A 19,518-nucleotide genomic window follows, 5' to 3' on the forward strand; every position below is an offset into this window, starting at 1 on the left:
AACTCTCGCGAGATGGTTAAGGTTAGGCATTTACCTGGAATAGTTAAGGTTAGGCATTGACCTTGAATAGTTAGGGTTAGGCATTGAGCTTGAATAGTTAAGGTTAGGCATTGACCTTGAATAGTTAAGGTTAGAATAGGGATGTCACGGTGAAGAAATGTACCCACCGGTTAACAAACGTGTGACAACACCGGTGTTACCGATTACACCGGACATTTTACAAGAAAAGATGATCCTCAATATCTGTAGATCGCTTATTGTGATCTTTTACGTTGGATGGCTGCGTGTCTGGCCTCTCCGGTCCAGCTTTTGCTATAGGGCCGCAGGTTTCCACATGGCGCTGCGCACAGCGGCGGTGAGCGATTGTCTCATTAACATTATGGTTCCCTTGTAGCATTGGGTTTAAAATAATAGAAATATTCCCAAATAGGCACTTTTACTTTTCGCTTTGACACCAAATCCCCCGCCATCGTCTTGTCTGTCAACTCTCTCTCGTCCTGTGTGTGAAATCTGACTCCTGCTACTCTGTGCTGAGACTTCGTACAGAGCGGACACTTTCACTTTCAGTTTGTAGTGCAAAAATGATCTCAATGGGATTTATTTATATAAAAAAGGCAAGGGGCAGTGATGTAATTGGTGTATGCCCAAACACCATGTAGCACCGTCCAACACGGCAAGCCTAGGTTAGGATAGGTCGTCAGGCAGCGAGTCTTACTAGAACTTGCAAGTTTTTGCCTGTGTTCGCAATTTGCAGGTTACCCTCTAGACACTACCCTGTCTGATTGACTGATTGGTTGGTTGGTTGGTTGGTTGATTGATTAATGGCAGCTGAGCTAATTTGTACATTCTCCACATCTGTAGTTCAGCAAGTAGCAGTTAGGGAACACAGAACCTCCAGAGAAACATCCGTATCGTCGTAGGGGATAACCGAGTCTAGAAGGAGGACGAAAACAAAGCTTCCTCAATACAATCCGCCCTCAGCTCGTTACAGTAACAAGATCACATTCCCCACAATCTTCCTTTCTCTTCATTTCTATTTTGCAAAGGAGTGTTGGCACATCTGAGCTACCCACGCCGCTGGCATCACCACGACGTCAAACTCCACGGCTCTGGTTTTACAATAGAGGTGAAAAGACGGATGGAAGGAGGGGCGGTGTAAATGAGACAGAGGATGATGGGAGGAAGTGTTTTGATATGATGCCCAGAGGAGCAGATATCAAGAGACAGAGATGGGGAAGGCGAAGGGGGAAGGGAAGGCTTTGGGATTAACAGGAATAGCGACGTGTCGAAGTCCCTTGCCCACTCACTTCTTCCCCTCGGGGACCGTCGACGACACGCGTGCTCCTCTGAAGCTGACAAGACTTTAATTAGAACAACATAAAGCCTTCAAGAGCAGAGCTGAGGAGGACGAGGAGGAGGAGGCAGGAGCAGAACAAAGAAAGTCCTCGCCAACTATGCAGTCTGTCACATCGCAGGAAGGTCTGCAGAGAGTTCTGCAGGAGCTACGAGGGGAATACCGCCATGTTGGAGGAATCCTTTTTCATAACAAGATAACAGTAATCATAATTGTGTTCTGGCTTATGACCCAATTTCAGGATTCAACAATTCATGTGACACCATGGATCATCCCCATGAAAATCCATTGCAGATTTTGTGGGAAAGTATCTGTTGCGATATTGCTCAACCAAAGTTTGAGGCAGACAGATGGACAAACCAACTGGCTGACTGATCAACATTGTCAACTCTTGCAGGGTTAAAAAAAAGAAAACAGCGATGCCAAGAGGTTCACTTAAACATGATGATGTGTAGCGATAACCACCAGCGTAACTGTTGCGTCACCAGATACAAAAGAGTTTCTCAGTTAAATAAAGCCTTTATCTTCTGTCTTGTCACCAATGACAGTAGCGTTCGTCCCCTATGATCCACCAAGTGATTCTCAGCATTCACCCCTCCGATGTTGCCCAGCCTCCTCAAAATGCTAATCAGATGTGTTAACAGCAACACAGACATGACTAGCTCAGCAGATTCTCAGTAAGCATCACCATTATCTAAAAAAGACCAAACTAGTCCGAGCTAGGGCTGCCCCCTCTTAGTCGATTAGTCAACTAATCGGTCGTTTTGGTTTTAATCGACTGAGATTTCTTTAGTCAATTAGTCATTTTTGTAATCCTTTTTCACGTTTAATGACTTAATTCCAAGAAACTGATGAGCACATGTCTGGTAAACACAAGATTTGTGTGGTGCTTTTGTGTTTCCTTGTGGAGAAACTCTGTTTTATAGATCTGTTGATTAAATCAACTAATCAATTAGTCGACAAGTGTTAGTCGACTAGGAATTTCTTTGGTCGAGGACAGCCCTAGTCCAAACCATCAGTGATGAAATGATCAGAAACAGAACTTTAGTTTTTCTGAGATGAACAGAAACAAAAGATTTAGAATTGGACTCTAGTTGGACAAAAAAAATTAAGACTTGACTTGAGACTTTTCTCGAATTACTTGTGACTAGACTTGGACTTGTCTAAAGTTCTGATTTGAGTAGGTCATGTCTCAAATAACTTAACACTTGACTTACACTTGCACTGTCAGATTTGAGACTTGACTTGATCTGGGCTCAAATAACTTCTGATTCGACTTGTAATTGCTCTGACAGCCCAGTAACTTGACTTGGACTTGTCTCAAATAACTTGAGAATGGACCAGGACTCGTCTCAAATAACTTCAAATTTGACTTTTACTTTTCCTCTTAGATTTGAGACTTGACTTGTACTTGGAAAGTGACTTGGCTTTTTTTCTCAAATAACTTGAGACTTGACCTGGAATTGCTCTGACTAACTTGAGACTTGATTTGAACTTGTCTCCAATAACTTGAGATTTGATTCAACTTGTCCCAAATAACATGAGATTTAGCTTGGACTTGTCTCAAATAAGTTGAGACCAGACTTGCCCACTCAGATTTCAGACTTGACTTGACATTGTCTCAATTAACTTGGAACATGATTTGGCCTTTTCTCAGATAACTTGTGACATGACTTGAACATAACTTGAATAACTATTGACTTGACTTGGCCTAGCCTCAAAAAATTTCTGCTTTGACTTTGACTTGTTTGAAATAATTTGAGACCTGACTTGGAATTGCTCCGACAGACCAGAGGCTTGAATTGAACTTGTCTCCAATAACTTGATATTTGACTTAGGCTTATCTCAGAAATACTTTTGACTTGACTTGGCTTTGTCTCAAATAACTTCTGCTTTGACTTATACTTGACTCCAATAACTTTAGATTTGGTTCAACTTGTCCAGAATAACTCGAGACTGGACTTCGACTAAAATAATTTGAGAGTTAAATTGGACTTGCTATCATAGAATTGAGGCTTGACTTAGACATGTCCCACAAGACTTAAAATCAGCTATGCCGATATGCTGGAGTGAGCGTAGCATCGCCTTAAAGCTCTTTATACCTCCACCAGAGAAAGATAATACCAAGTCTGACTCTGTGCGACTGTTATTCATGGACTGAAGCGTCGACCTCCTTGGGGACCGGAGGAAATTGGCTGCTTTTGCCATATTGGAGGTCCAGCACTGAAGCACAGTAAGAGGCAGTGATTTATTAGCGTCACGCTCTTGGCTTGCTGCAGAAGAAAACACAAGAATGTGCCCTCATATCTGTTCCCCAGAGAAAACTCTGAGACTGAGCTTAAAGGAGAATAAGGAGAGGAATGAAGACTATTGCTGTACAATATTACCTAAATCTCCCCTCAGGGACCATCTGTCTTTTATCTCAACTTGCTGTACTGTTATTGATTTGCTCTGTGCGCATTAAGGCTGTGTAATGTCAAGAATCTGGCGATACGTATCATGATAAAGGGGTACTGATTTGATATATTGCGATATATTGCGATACTGTAAGCAAGGCGATTTACCACGATTTTTCATAGTATAAAGAACACACCAATTTTTTCACAATTCTTTGCCAAAAACTGCATGTGATTATCATAAAGTGGGCATGTCTGTAAAGGGGAGACTCGTGGGTACCCATAGAACCCATTTTCATTCACATATCTAGAGGTCAGAGGTCAAGGGACCCCTTTGAAAATGGCCATTTTTCCTCGCCAAAATTTAGCGCAGGTTTGGAGCGTTATTTAACCTCCTTCCCAAAAAGCTAGTATGACGTGGTTGGTATCAATAGATATGATATCAGTATTTTCACTCTAGTTTTAAAACTGAGTCCGCTATAACCTCTGAAATATTGATTGCGTTAATGCGTTAAAGAAATTAGTGGCGTTAAAACACGCCAACTTTGACAGCCCTTTTCAGGTGATTATACACTAAAGAAAACATACTTATTAATATTATATTCCATTTCTGCCAATAGATCACTACACACTGCTAAATGCTACACACTTGGAGGCTCCCTCAGAGGAAATTTGGGTTTTAATTTTTCTCCTTGACTGAGGCAGAAACCTGCGTCTGTTATTATCCAATATTATTACCATCATTATCTCTTCTGATAAGCACCCTTGTTAAGTGGATCTAATTTCAGCGCTTCAGTGTGTACACACATTATCCACTGAGTCTGAGGCAGGCTGGGATTCCTGCTCACTGGATTTAATGGAGTCAGCAACGCGCCACACACACTGCATCTATCAGACCAGAGGAATTCACTGTGTGTGTGTGTGTATGTGTGTTTGTGTTTCTGCACTCGGCCCAGATACCACCTACGCTTGACACTTATAAACTCAACTTGGTGTGTGTGTGTGTGTGACAGAGAGCCTGCCAATCCTCACTCACTGCTTAAAGTATGTGTGTGTTTGTTTGACAGTGTGTGTGGGTGTATTGTGTACTGTGTCATATGTGTGTGTGTGCAGAGCGCCCAGGAATTTTGTCTTCACGTTTGTGTGTGTGAGCTATCAACACTTCCTGGTAATTCTCAGCCTCCCACTTTTGCAAAACAGTATAGAAGCAAAGAGACGAAACTCCGCTGTTTTTTATTTACAACAGCCGCTGCCGCCATTTTGGACTGAAAACGCTTCTTATATTTACGATATTTTTATTGTTCATTTCGGTAGAGACATTAAAATTATGACAATACAATAGAAATAATTTTGTTTTACTTTTGTACCGCACTGTTTAGGCAGACGTTTTACTGGTGTCCGGTAGTCGCTTTCAGTCCAAAATGGCGGAAGCTCTGCTGCTGGGCGCTGACGTTGCAATGGAACGAACGATTGACTTTCACTTCTCATCAATAACGTTCTTTGCTCTTGCCTCGAACTCAGAGCTGTTGACAATGGGAGGTCAAAGGTCATCAAAGCCAAAAGATGATAATCAACACTTTGTTATAATGTCGACCGGCTCAGGGTTTTTCCTGGGTAGTGTCTAGAAGGGAACCCGCAAGTTGGAGAAACTATCGCGAGATGGTTAAGGTTTGGCCTTGACCTAGAATATTTAAGGTTAGGATAGGTCGTCGGGTAGCAAGTCTCGCAAGAGTTTTTGCAAGTTTTGATCTGATCAGATTTCACAATTTGCAGGTTACCTTCTAGACACAACAGTTTTTTTCTGGCTCACCGTTTCCTCACAGATGTGGAGTTACTGACATGTTTTTTTGGGAATCAGCTCAGGCATCTTTGTGAGCCAGAATTTGTTCTAGTACTTAGAGTAGTACATAGGGATGGGTACCGAGAACCAGTCTTCAACTGGTGTAGTTTCCAAATTGGTCAAAATGTGACCTGACCTACCAATGAGATCCTTCAGCAGTCTGTGCTGTGATTGGCAATAATGTCCTTAATTTATTAATTTAACAACAGGACTGTCACTATCCTGTCAACCTGGACCCTATTTTCCCATGTTTTTTTGTCTAACTGACTAATAGTGACAACAATTTCTGAAACTGGTCCAGTATTGAGGGAGAGCGCTGTAACCGACAGCATCTCATGGGCTAAAATGTAATCCTATCAGGGCAAACTGGCACGGTCATATACGTCCACTAAAAGTGCTTGTTTTTGCCTTGAGAGGCTCTGATTGTTATTATAAGTGTCTGCCATTATGGAAAGAGTCTCGCTCAAGGAGAAGTCTCGTTCTGAAATCTGGTGAGGTGACGTTTTGCCGGAAGACAACGGTGGAATAATGGATACATCCATGGTGGGTTAGGGTTAGCCGGGCAGAGTTTGTTGTGTTGGAGTACAAAAAGTCTAGCTTAGTGTTATCTAAAAGAATTTCAATGGTAGCAGTCCTGGTAAAGGATCCGGGCAGTTTTAGACCAAAATTGACCCCTGTGTGCATCCCTCAGGTCAAAACACACACAAAAAGAGGACATCCTCTCTCTTTGACCTGCATCAGTACTGTGGTTCAGCAGTGGGTTTGATCTGTTCAGAGGAGGTCAAACTGGAATCAGGTCATCAGTCAGACTGAATCAGTCAGCGGTTTGGAGAGTCTGGTTATGGCTGCATCCACGATGCCCTGAAAGATATCCCACTAACTCGCACTAAACGCCAAGTCAGACCATCTACCAGACGACCCCGCTGGCAACGCACTCAGGAAATGATTCACAACTACAGAGACAACATGATTATCCAGAGAAACTTTACAGAGAACGTGAAAGCAGGACAAGCTTCAGGTCCTCCATCAACAAGACTCAGCTTCACTCAGCTTAAGCTCCTCAAAGGTCAATAGTTTATATTACTGTTTGATCATCCTCATTTTACCCTGTTCATATCTCTGTTTTTACACTTTCAGTGTTAAGCTTCTCCTGTTGTGTTTTATTCCTGTTAAAACACTATAAAACCTAAATAAAGGTTTGTTTGCTTACAAGCAACCAAGAAGCTCATGGGTCAACTATTCTGGTCTTTCTAGAAAGATGAAACAGCAGGAAAGGCAGAGAAGTATTTTAAAAACACATTGAATATGCCAAATATATTTATTGTTACCTTGTTTTAAGTAAAAAGAAATTGCTGGAAGTTATTTTAGGACCTTTCTACTAATTTTCAGGGTCCGTATTAGAGCTGCAACAATTAGTCGACTAATCAATTAGTCGATCGACAGAAAAATAATCAACTATTTTGATAATTGAATCATTGTTAAAGTAATTTGTCAAGCAAAAATGGCAGTTTTCAGACGCTCAAATATAGAGATTTCCTCCTTTCCTCTGTCTAATATCATATTAAACTGAATATCTTTGGGTTTTGGACAAAACAAGACATCCAAAGACATCACCTTGGACTGGGATGGATATTTTTCACAATTTTCTGACATTTTATACCAAACTATTAATCGATTAATCTCGAAAATAAATGTCGGATTAATCGAAAATTAAACTAATCGTTAGTTGCAGCCCTAGTCTATATTTTGAAGTCTGTGCAAACCCCAAAATTACCCAGAAACTTTGGCAAAAAATCGGCTCTGCCTCAAAGAATCACATCATGTGTTTTGGTGAGAAACAATACATATAACTTTGTTATATTTACACAATGTCTATCAAGGCTGCACAGTGAAAGCAGCACATACAAGCTTCAGTCCTTTAATATAAAGAAAAGGTGCATCAGTGTTTATAAAATACTGTCTCTCACAAAGCAACTGATTGATTTAGATCAAGAAATATTTGATGAAAAAAATATGTAGAAATCTGACTGAGCAACTTTTGATACTTGATTATAAGAGCACATTTCAGACAGTAATGAGGCTCGATACCCAGCTCTACTTACAACTTTATTAAACGCACCTCATATCGCCAAATATCTGGGAGCCAAATCTGAATGTCTTGTTGAATCACATGTTTTCTGATCTAGGCAGCCCACAAAAAAACTGACTTGATTGTCTTATGTCACAGTTTGTGGGTTGGTAGGCACTCCAGATACCCAAATGTATGTGAACAAGCACTGAAAAAGTGAGTTTTACATGATACGTCCCCTTTAAAAAGTTGATTTACTTCCGCACTGCTAGAGTGAAGGGCAGGTTACAGATTTACAGCACACATCAGATCTGTAGAGGTCATTCTTTATGTCTGCATGAGATCAGTTCTCTCATCGAACCGGTTAATCTCAAGAAGCTGGATGTAAAACACACTGTTCACTCAAAACAAATGTCATGTTGTGCAGAAATAAAGAATAACTAACAGACATCAAGTGTGTGATGAGCTGTTTTAATCCTGTTATTTTTACTTTCTAAACCTCAGTGTTGGCCCCAGACATCCAGCACTGGCCTGGCTGTAATGTAACTTGTACTGTATTACTGTATAAGCAGAAGCAGTGCTGGCTCTATACACTCCCAGTTCATGTCAGGCTGAAGGGAAAGTGTGCTCATGTCAGGGGAAATCTTGGCTGAAGGCCTGGTTAAACAAAGCCTGGCTACAGCGCTGAGGCGTGGCTCGGCGTGGCATTCTCCTCTGCAGCGGACGCCCGTCTGAAAAAACAAGCAGGTGTGCATGCCATTCCTTATACGGCTGCTTTACGCAGACAAACAGACAGACAGAAAAGAGTGTTAAGGAGGAAGGAGAGGAGGAACGAGGTCGTCCGGCTGGGTTTCAGAAACCTGGGCTGGGCCCTGTTTGTGTTGTTGTTGTACAAAGAGAGGGAGGAAGGGTTGTTGTTGCAGCTCGTCGGAGCCGAAGGCAGAGGATCGTCAGGTTCAGCGGTTACATAAGACACTTTTCTTTCCTTCTCATGCATGTAACTACAGAGCTGCATTATTAAGCACCAGAGTGGTGCTGCGTTGAGTGAGAAGTGACACTCTGGACTGTGAGGTTTCTGCGTAGTAAGAGGAGCAGAACTGGGGCTCAATACCATTTTGAACATGAATGTGAATCCAGAATTGAGTCCGTTTACCAAATCAAAACAATCCATCTCAGGCTGAGTACAGACAGACACCAGAGAGCACCAGACAACAGCCAAAACAGGGGATAGGAAAGTACACCCCGTCTCTCAAAGTAGGCACAGCTGGTTGAGTTAACTGAATCAAAAGTCAACTATATGGGAGAGATGAGCTCCTTTAGGGGAAACGTCAATGAGAGCTCAACAGCCACAACAACCTCAAACATGAAGAGCTTCTGTGGAGCTTCTCTGAGTCGCCTCCCTCCTCTCACATATTTACAGTTTCCTGGTTGGAAAGTGCAGATGGGTCACCTTAAAAAACTAGAATACTATATAAAATGATGAGCATCTACTATATACTGTACGTACAATGTGGAACAAAACAACCGGGGTACACTATACATAATACTAACTCTTAAAGTGTATTAAGACACAAATCGAGTTAAGGAAGTTGCAATAGACAATAATTTCCTGTTTGCAGAATAAACACTCAGCATACTGAATATAAAAAGTGAAGAATTAAACACGACTGCAGCTCCAGCTGAAAGTCTTCTGCACTAAATCAGGTGCAAACACAGCTCGTGTTGTGACGCAGTGTGTCTCCTGTATAAAGCATGTGCAGGGCTGCGGAGGCTGTACAAACACGGTGCGGAGGAATGTGAACGATGTGTCAAACTGTCTGCACACAAACACACACACACACACAGAGCCGCAGAGGCCCGAGCACATCTGTCTTTCTGTGTGGGGAAATAATATCATTTAATTAGCGAGGGAAATGGGCTGCAGAAACAAGGCAGCGGAAAGACAAGAGCAAGAGAATTACTCATCGCTCCAGCAGCGATGGTGCACATGCCGAAGGTCTTGTGCAGCAACGACCAACTGGAGGCTCATCAGCTGACTGCACCGATGTTCAATGCACTCACTCCATGCTTCTGCATCTGTTCGCTTGGCTGCACCTTTGTTCTTCACAAACCAGAACTCGTGTTAATAATATAATGTTGATATTAAGATGTGACGTCGGTCCTCGTATCCTTTGTTGCTCAGAAACTTTGCCAATATAGTTTTAGAAAAACTGTCGTAGTAAACTTGGGTAACATCAGTCTACCACAACTGTCAACACTTCCTTTTCACAGTTAAGGCCTACCACTGCCTTCAGTTTTCAAAATGCACTTATTGTGAAGTGTAATATCAGCAACAGCTTTATGTCATTAGCTCCTGAATAAATAGAGCTCAACAGAAAGCTGTATTTGATTTACATCTAGTGTTGACACTAATCCAACAGATTGGCCAGTGTAAACAAATAAAGGCTGGTCGCTAAAAAAGGTAACAGGTAACGTTGAATCACCTGTACTCTGATGAATCACACGGTAAAGTCAGTATAATGTACATTTGCACAGCACTACTTCCATCAGTGCAATAACACTCATGTTACACTCATACACAGAAATACCTGTTTTCATTCACACTTCAATCTCTTACACGGAACCCTTTTTTTTTTTTTTAAAGAAAGTCACACATGACAGGTGACTATGAATTGAATTTGTCAGGTGAACCCAGTATGATCATGTCAGACACTATATGCCATCACAAGTTAAGATTAGACTTGTTTTAGGGCTGTCAAAGTTAACGCAATAACCTATTAATGCAAATTAGTTTTATATAATATCAATAAGTATGTTTTCTTTAGTGTATAATCACCTGAAAAGGGCTGTCAAAGTTAGTGCGTTTTAACGCCACTAATTTCTTTAATGCATTAACGCAATCAATATTTCAGAGGTTATAGCGGACTCAGTTTCAAAACTAGAGTGGAGATATTGATATCATATCTATTAATACCAACCATGTCATACTAGCTTTTTGGGAAGGAGGTTAAATAACGCTCCAAACCTGCGCTAAATTTTGGCAAGGAAAAACTATCATGGCCATTTTCAAAGGGGTCCCTTGACCTCTGACCTCAAGATATGTGAATGAAAATGGGTTCTATGGGTACCCACGAGGCTCCCCTTTACAGACATGCCCACTTTATGATAATCACATGCAGTTTTGGGCAAGTCATAGTCAAGTCAGCACACTGACAGCTGTTGTTGCCTGTTGGGCTGCAGTTTAACATGTTATGATTTGAGCATATTTTTTTATGCTAAATGCAGTACCTGTGAGGGTTTCTGGATAATACTTGTCAGTGTTTTGTGTTGTTAATTGATTTCCAATAATAAATATATACATACATTTGCATAAAGAAAACATATTTTCCCACTCCCATGTTGATAAGAGTATTAAATACTTGACAAATCTCCCTTTAAGGTACATTTTGAACAGATAAAAAATGTACAATTAATTTGCGAATAATCGCGATTAACTATCTTAATCGATTGACAGCTCTAATTCGTTTACAAATGGAATAATGTTGAATATTATGACTTTTTGTTTTTATTTTTTTCTGTTCTCAAAGATGTGATATGGATGTAGAGAGCTGTCCATATCACTTTATTTGTGATTTAGTGGATCAGTTGAGTGATTTTCTCAATTACATAAGCGATGTAATTTAGAGCTATCTGTATGTATTAGACAGGCTTTGAGTTGCAGTTGGTTGTTGTGTGTCTCAGTGGATGTGTTGTGTATTGAGTAATATTGTGGGTTTGTATGTTACTGATGTGTATTGATGTATTTTCTTATGAAGTATTGTTAAAAATATGGATGAGGACCCCAGGAAGAGTAGCTAATGGGGGTCTAAATAAACTAAACTAAACTCCACCTCTCCTCATGTTGGTGTATCTGTGTGTTGGCCGGCCGCCGTCCTATCGGCTGTGTATTTATAGCCGAGGCCGGAGAGGAAGGAAGCTGTGCGGCAAACATCCTGAGTGTAACCCGCTCACAAAGCCCATGCATGACTTCACCTCAATGCCGCGTCCCAGCAGCCCCCTCCCCCCCACACCATGCCCCCCAGGGCCAAACACTGCTTTTGATTTTGGGGTGTAATTGGCCGATGGTAACGTCCATAAAGGTGGTTATTTAGAGATTTACCCAGAGTTCCTCTGTGCTCTGAGGGTGGGTGTCTGTCCTGATACAAGACATATTTACTTATAAGTTTAATTTGTTTTTAAAAAGTGATTTGTTTGTTTGATTTATAGTTTGTATTTTTATTCTATTCTTATTTTCATTTAATATACCTAATTAATTCATTATCTATTTATCTTTCTCTATTCATTTGTACGTATTTCTGTCGTGTGCTGAATTTCCCCTCTGGAGATCAATAAAGGTTAATCTTATATTATACAGTTATATGGATATTGGCGAATATTGGCAATAATACATTTCTTTGAATTAATTTAGATTTTACAAAAAATGTTGTGCTTATGTTTTGCATTTATGTAAAAATAAAAAGTATATTTGCTGATATATCGTTACTAGTTTTTCAAAACTTTCAAAATAGAAATCAGACTCAAAAATTCTGGATTGGTTGGTATAATGTCAACTATCCTTATTTCAATAAATCTTCAGGAACAACTTGATCAACAGGTGATGAAACTTAAACATGTCACACTGTCTGATTTTATCTGCGGACTATAAACTCCAGCTGGTCCTGAACAAAGTGGATCTGATCACACCACAGAGAGAATCAGACCGAACCTCCTCCCCTCTCTTCAGGAAACTTCCTTCACACGAGACCTGTTCTTTGTTTCTGGATAATAAACTCTGAGTAATCTTTTCCCATCTTGTGTGCCAGCTTCCCCAGTTTCCTCTTCCTTTTTCCCTGCCGAGGATTACCTCAGAGGAAGTGACACTCTCGGTCTCAGACGCTAATGATGACATGCAGTCCGTCTGCAGCAGCACATTCAAACAACACGGCAGCAGAACAAATGGATTTACAGTTGAAATTGGTTTCCAGTCCCGACGGTCAGCCGAGTCCGTCACGCTCTGATCGGCTCCCGGCTCGATGGGAAGGAAAATTAAAAATCAAACGGTGCTGTAGAGTGGAGGACGTTTTACAGTCTTTGCTCTGTGTGCTTCAGTACAAAATTCCTCAAACAGCCAGAAGACACAGAGGACGTTGCTGTGTGATTGGCTGGGAGGTTGTAGTTAAGGTAAATGGTGCACAAATGCCACACAGAGCCACTCATCATTAACTCAGCCTCATAGGTAGTGATTCCCTTTATGGACGCACTGTCATCACAGCACAGGTCGGCCGATGACTCTTGCTTATGTAATATAACAGAGAGACCACACTGAGCTTGAATACACAACAGAAGTACATTTGGTCATCAGTGCATAAAAGATAATGGCTCCTACACACTTTGTGGTAACTGCGAGCCTGCAGGTTCATTGTTGCAGGTCACATAGCGAAATGGGTCCAATAAAATCTTGGTTTCAGTCTGTTTCGGCCTGAACAATGTCAGTTTTGAGGAATGTCAGAATGTGCAGTAAAAGTCTGGTGAGTTAAAGGTCCCATATTGTGCTCATTTTCATGTTCATGCTTATATTCTTTGCTTCTACTAGAACATGTTTACATGCTGTGATGTCAAAAAAACCTTTGTTTTCCTCATACTGTGTGCCTGAATATTCCTGTATTCACCCTCTGTCTGTGCATTTCAACAGAATTGCGTTGCCAGGCAACAGCTTGGGTCCATGTTTACTTCCTGTCAGCTAATGTCATTCACACACACTGCAACAGGAATTAAACTGGGACACATTTAGAATGTTTATGTTTAAAAATGAAATGGTGAATGGGTGTCATGATTTCGATACTAAATCGGAAATCGATCGAAATTGGCTTCCGATCTTGACCATCGAAATCAAAAGCAGGATCAACAATTTTTTTTTTTCTGCGACCCCCGCCCACCTTCATGCTCTACGAAGATAATATAGCTGTACTCAAGAAACAAGGCAAAAGTGAGCATGGCTCACATACCCCCGCTCACTGCTTAACCCCGACTAAAGTAGGGTACAAATTTAAAAAATATTGGGCACCCTAGACTTCTAACCCCCCAAAGGCTCAACTAGACCCCACTGTCAACCATCATACCAAATGTGAAGTTCCTAGGTGAAATAGTTTCTGAGTTCTGCTACGGAAACGAGTGTGACACGCGAACGGACGGACGGAAAGACACGTGGAGCGCTATACTGACTACGTTGTTGCGGGGGTATAATGAAACAGCCATCTCACGCATGGTTAAAACTATTACCAACATAATCAACCATGCTCAACATGAAGGCAGTAGATCCAGAACACATTAATAGTTGTTGATATTTATTTAAATCACATCCTAAAACTAGAACTACCTCTTCGCGGTTGTATGCCTCCGCCCAGTGATACCCAAACCGTTTCACATCAAAGACCCCTAAACTGACACAAATTAGACCTCAAACCTCCATTTGATAATATTTTGTTCCAGGGTCCCCCATCTGATCGGATTTTTCTTTTAGATGTTTTATTGCAGACAGTGCATGAAAACCAATGAACAAATTAGTCATACATTCTGTCATTGAGCTACTTATGGATGGAATTATGGTGAAAATAAAGTCTTCCCCTTTTTGCTGGCGACCCCCTGGAACCCTCTCGAGGACCCCACTTTAAAAAAAAACCTGCAACAAGTCAAGCTGGAGACTGGAATTTACATCCATGTCTGACATTTGTGCCAAATTTGAAGAAATTAGCTCAAGGCGTTCCTAAGATATCACAAGAATGGGACGGACATGAGGTCACAGTGACCTTGACCTTTGACCACCAAAATCAAATCAGTTCATCCTTAAGTCCAAATGGACGTTAGTGCCAACATTTGAAGAGATGTGGTGTTCCTGAGATATGGTGTTCAAACGTTAGCTTTGTCAAGTCAGGACAGGCTTGGCTTTTTGTTAACTTGACAAAAAAAAAAAAAGGCTTATGAAAGAAAATATGAATATGTATAAATTCAGCACCCTATTGGTATTGTACTGACACCAGTATCAGAAAGTTTCAAACACTTCCTGGTCCCAGTTTATTTTTTCCGCCCTGTGCATGATTAAACTATTTTAGTTGCTTCTTCTGAGCATACAATTTATTGCTGTCCAGCAAAGGCTCATAAAGATTATTCACAGGATGTGTCTGCACAAATGTTGAATATCATCAATATCACATAATTCTATTAAAAATAAATCATAACTCTCTTACCAGATAATTCAGAGCAGGGAATGAAATGAGCACCTGCCACCTGCCAAATAACAGGCTAAATGTTGGCTGTGGCAGGTACAAATTTCAGGTCACCTGCAACCATGGCAGATGAAATTAAAATATTATTTTTCGAAAGCAATTCCTAAATTAAAAATATTCAGTGATTAAGGTTACATGATCCATATTTCTACTCTCTGTTACCACTGACTCAGTGTTTACTAGGGGTGGAAACAAATATCAAAAATATGGAGTATTGCAATATTATGTTTTATGATACTGTATCGATTCTCAAAAACCCTGTATTGATTTCTAATTAATAGTTTACAAGCAAAGATTAACTCTGTCAATACTTTCTTTTATTTGCAAAGAAAAATGCAAATGCAGATCCTACTATTCTGATTGCATAAAAAAGTTACACATTTTTTTTTTTTTACTCAGATTTTATGCATATGGCTGTTTTCCTAAAATTAGATTTAAAAAATAAAAATCAATATATTGCATTGCTTACAGTACCGCAATGTATCGCAATATATTGAATCGTAACCCCTGTATCATGATACTTATCGTATAGCCAGATTATTGCTAATACACAGTCCTAGTAAGATAAGATAAGATAAGATAAGATGAGATGAACCTTTATTAATCCCCGGAGGGAAATTCAGGTGTCAAAGCAGCAACATCAGCAAACAGAGTGAAACACAGGAGAGGGAAAGGTATACAAAAATTATAAAAACAATAATAGAGATAAAAAAGATACAGAGTAAATGGGTGAACATAGTGTGTGCAGTCCGTCAATAAATAAATGTAGTGTGTGCAATGAATAAATGTAATATGTACATATGTGCAGTCTATAAAGCGGTATATAGGATGTATAGTGTTTAGTCTAAAGTATTCTACATAGATTTCAGAATTGGCAGAAAAAACAATTGTGTGGCTAGTAGAAATGTTCAGTGACCTGCCCACAGTGGCACATGAGGAAAAAACTGAATTTCAGACCCTGATTCAGAGTGATTATAAACATGCTCTCTTGAATGTGCTATATTCTCCACATCAGTTTGTCAGGTGGGCTTAATCACCATGGCTACAGGAGGACATCCTTTAAAAAAAATAAGGTTATGTTAGATCCCTCTGAGTAATTTACTCATCATGGTGAGTGTGAACATCTTGAACCAGACTACCTGCCACCACAGAGGAAACACTGGACCCGGTCAGCAGACCGCCTCAGGTTGGTCTCCTAATAGAAACTTGCAGCTGATGCACGCCAACGTTTCGTGACTCAACTATATCACGCACTACATGGACACACAAGGTCTACATGCATGCGTCCGTTATCGGACAACTAGCTGCTAACCGTCCACTATCCGGCAGAGACTCGGGTCTATGGGTGGTCCTGATTGTTTTGTTCTAGTCAACACATAATTATGAAAGAGAGATGAAGGGATCCCGGGTAAATACCCCAAAATCAGTCAGGCACTGGCATTTAGCTGCATGTCCGATAATGGATCTCACACCCAGGGTATTCTGCGCTGCACAGGTAAATCGACCATCAGCATTAAAACAACGTAGCTCAGTTGTGTTAATTACAAATATATATACGCTAACATTGTAATGCAACTACTCACACTCGACACAACAGGACAAGTCTGAAATCTCAACCACAGCTAACCTGCTACTAGCAGGTAGCACAGATACATCCTACAGTGACAACATTGAGCCAAACCTCCATTTAAATATTAGGCAATTCTTTGTTGTATTGCTTGAACATTGGCACATACAACTCAGGTACAGTATCCAATACATCTCCTGGATCCATATGGGCCTTGCCTTTAATTCGGCATCATAATAATCAGCAAAAGCAGCACGTATAACAATAAAACTTAACATTTCATTAAGAATGAGCTTCACTCCGTGTACAGAGCGACGTACACCAACAGAGGAGACAAACAGCGCGAAGCATCCTTAAAAAGTACAAATGTTATAAAAAAAATAATTAATTGCTGGATTAAACTAATGCCGAATTAAATAATGGATGTTTTTCACTCAAACTAACACATATTGGTTACTTTACAGAGAATATTTAAACGCCGATAAGCGATAAAATAATGAATTGCACGTTTTTTCAATGAGGTTTGGTGCATCGTTCTCGAAGCTTAGCTAGCAACAGAAAACTAGTCCGACAATGGAAATGTCAGTAACCCGAGGTTGCTCACCTGCAGCTCGGATCGCTCGACCTCCCAGTGAGCCCTCTCCACCTCGAAGCGGGCCCACTCATGCTGGAGAAAGTGTAAAATCCCCGGGATGTTGTAGTGAGCTCTGGCCGCTTCTCCGCCCACAACACCGTCTCCACCGCCAGCCTGCGGAGCTTTAATATTCCCACCAGCACCGGGCAACAAACCGGAGTTGTTGTTGTTGTTATTGAAGAAGACACCGGGGCCCGCCTGCTCGTCCATGGCCGGGCGATGTGGCTTCTGGTTCGGTGTCCGGTACTCTCTCTAACCGTGTCGGTAAAATATCCTCCGGAGGTAAACCTGGTCCATCAAACAGTCCTCTCTCTCTACTGGCCGACACAACTCCTGTCTGTCTGAAGCAGCTGTCAGATGATGAGACGACCGAGAGGCTACCGGAAACAGCACACACATGGGACTTCCGGTGGGGATTTTCAAAATAAACGTTAATGTACACGTGCAGCAAAGTCATGTAAATAATACAATACATAATAATAATACATAATAATACAAAGAAAGAAAAGAAATACATCTTATACTGTAAAATATATCTTATACTGTAAATATATCTTATACTATATATATAATACTGTAAAATATATCTTATACTGTAAATATATCTTATACTATATATATATATATAATACTGTAAAATATATCTTATACTGTAAATATATCTTATACTGTATATACTGTATATACTGTAACAATGTATACAATACATAACATAAATACATAATAATACCAAGACCCACCAAAGTATGGAGGACCACAAGAGTCATGTAAATAGTACTAAAGCATTTTATTAATTAATAACTAATTGTACAATAAAAAACAGGCATTAATATCTTAATGATCTGTAAGATAAGATAAGATAAGATAAGATAAGATAAGATAAGATAAGATAAGATAATCCTTTATTAGTCCCGCAGTGGGGAAATTTGCAGTGTACAGCAGCAAAGGGGATAGTGCAAAAAACAAGATGCATCAGCTAACACAGTAAAAAAAAGAGCTAAACAAAGTGTAACAAAATATGAACCATTTAAATAGAAGGAAGTATAAAAATAGGAGCAGTATATGATACGATACAACTTTATTTCCAGTTTGCACTGAAATTAATTTTGCATCCATAGGCAGCTCAGTTTGAGAAAAAGTACACATACAATAGACATACTGTTACCATAAACAGACAGACAAGTAAGACCCATCAGACAAAAAACAAACACATCACAATTATTCATACATAACCCATTACAAAATGTCCATCTGTCCTCTGGATTTACATGTCTTTAGCAGCACATTCATTATTATTTTGCAACGAGATGGACTGATGGACAAAGGCCTTCTTTAGTCTGATGCAGGTTAAATGTAGGGACTCTGAATCGCCTCTTGGAGGGCAGAAGTTGATATTCCCCATTTAAAACATGTAAGGGATCAGAAGAGATGCTGTTGGCAAATCTGAGCAAAGTCTTGTTGTGAGCTGCTTTGTATATACAGTATTGACAATAAACAGACTATTAACAAAATTGCACAAGTGGAATGAATAAATGGAATAAAAATGCAGACTAAATGACTCAGCAAATCCAATAGCTAATACATTTAGTGAAAGCAGCAGGGAAATGCAAATGAGAAAAGAAATTGCCCTTTTAAATGCCTGATTAAAACCTGTATTCTTAATTCAATTTGTGAATCCAGTTATTTATTTCTCTTTTAAAAATGTATTTTTTCAAATAGAATTTTTAAGTATATTATTTATGAATTAATTAATGTATTTTTAAATGTTGTACTTATTGACTGTTTTATGGTGTTTTTTTGTAAATCCCTTTTTTTAATTTGAACTATTTATGGATGGATTAATATTTCATTTCTAAATTATTTTTATAATTCTTCTTTCTATTGCCCATTAAAATGTCAAATAATGAATTACTTTGTAATTTATTACATTTATTCATAGATTAATAAATAATAAATAATTAATAAATTCAAAGTCCTGGGGATCTGATTAATTATGAATAAACAATTCCGACCCATTATATAAAAAAAAATGTTTTAATAAATGGGCTGAAATGGCACTAACTCTTACAACTCCTTTTTGCACATAAGATAATATACACTATAAAACTAATATTCAGAAGCAGTTTCTATCAGTGTGCCACAAACTTTCAATATAATTGCTGAGTATCCAGATGAAAATCCATTATTGTCCTACTGTAAGGCAACATGGGTCATTAAGAGATTGAAAATATAAGCTATGCAAGGTTGTCTTTTCAATACAGCTGTTAGGAACATAGACATGAAAAAACAACTTTGACAGAAATAAATTATATATATATATAAATATAAAACTTCCTG

The 19,518-nt window shown here is 39.6% G+C and overlaps 1 protein-coding gene across 2 annotated transcripts in view; it reads right to left on the bottom strand.

Annotated features, from left to right (window-relative positions):
* LOC119485903 (striatin-like) overlaps positions 1-17,582 on the bottom strand; it is a 51,593-nt gene extending 34,011 nt beyond the window's left edge. The window contains exon 1 of one of the 2 annotated variants that reach the window (XM_037765740.1): positions 17,152-17,582. In XM_037765740.1, the coding sequence (XP_037621668.1) occupies positions 17,152-17,391 (240 nt within the window). In that variant the 5' untranslated portion in view covers positions 17,392-17,582. The remainder of the gene's footprint in view (positions 1-17,151) is intronic. The other variant, XM_037765739.1, reaches the window with a different exon arrangement.
* Between the last annotated feature and the right edge of the window lie 1,936 nt (positions 17,583-19,518).

Source organism: Sebastes umbrosus, chromosome 3 (genome assembly GCF_015220745.1).
Source record: "Sebastes umbrosus isolate fSebUmb1 chromosome 3, fSebUmb1.pri, whole genome shotgun sequence".
Classification (NCBI taxonomy): domain Eukaryota; kingdom Metazoa; phylum Chordata; class Actinopteri; order Perciformes; family Sebastidae; genus Sebastes; species Sebastes umbrosus.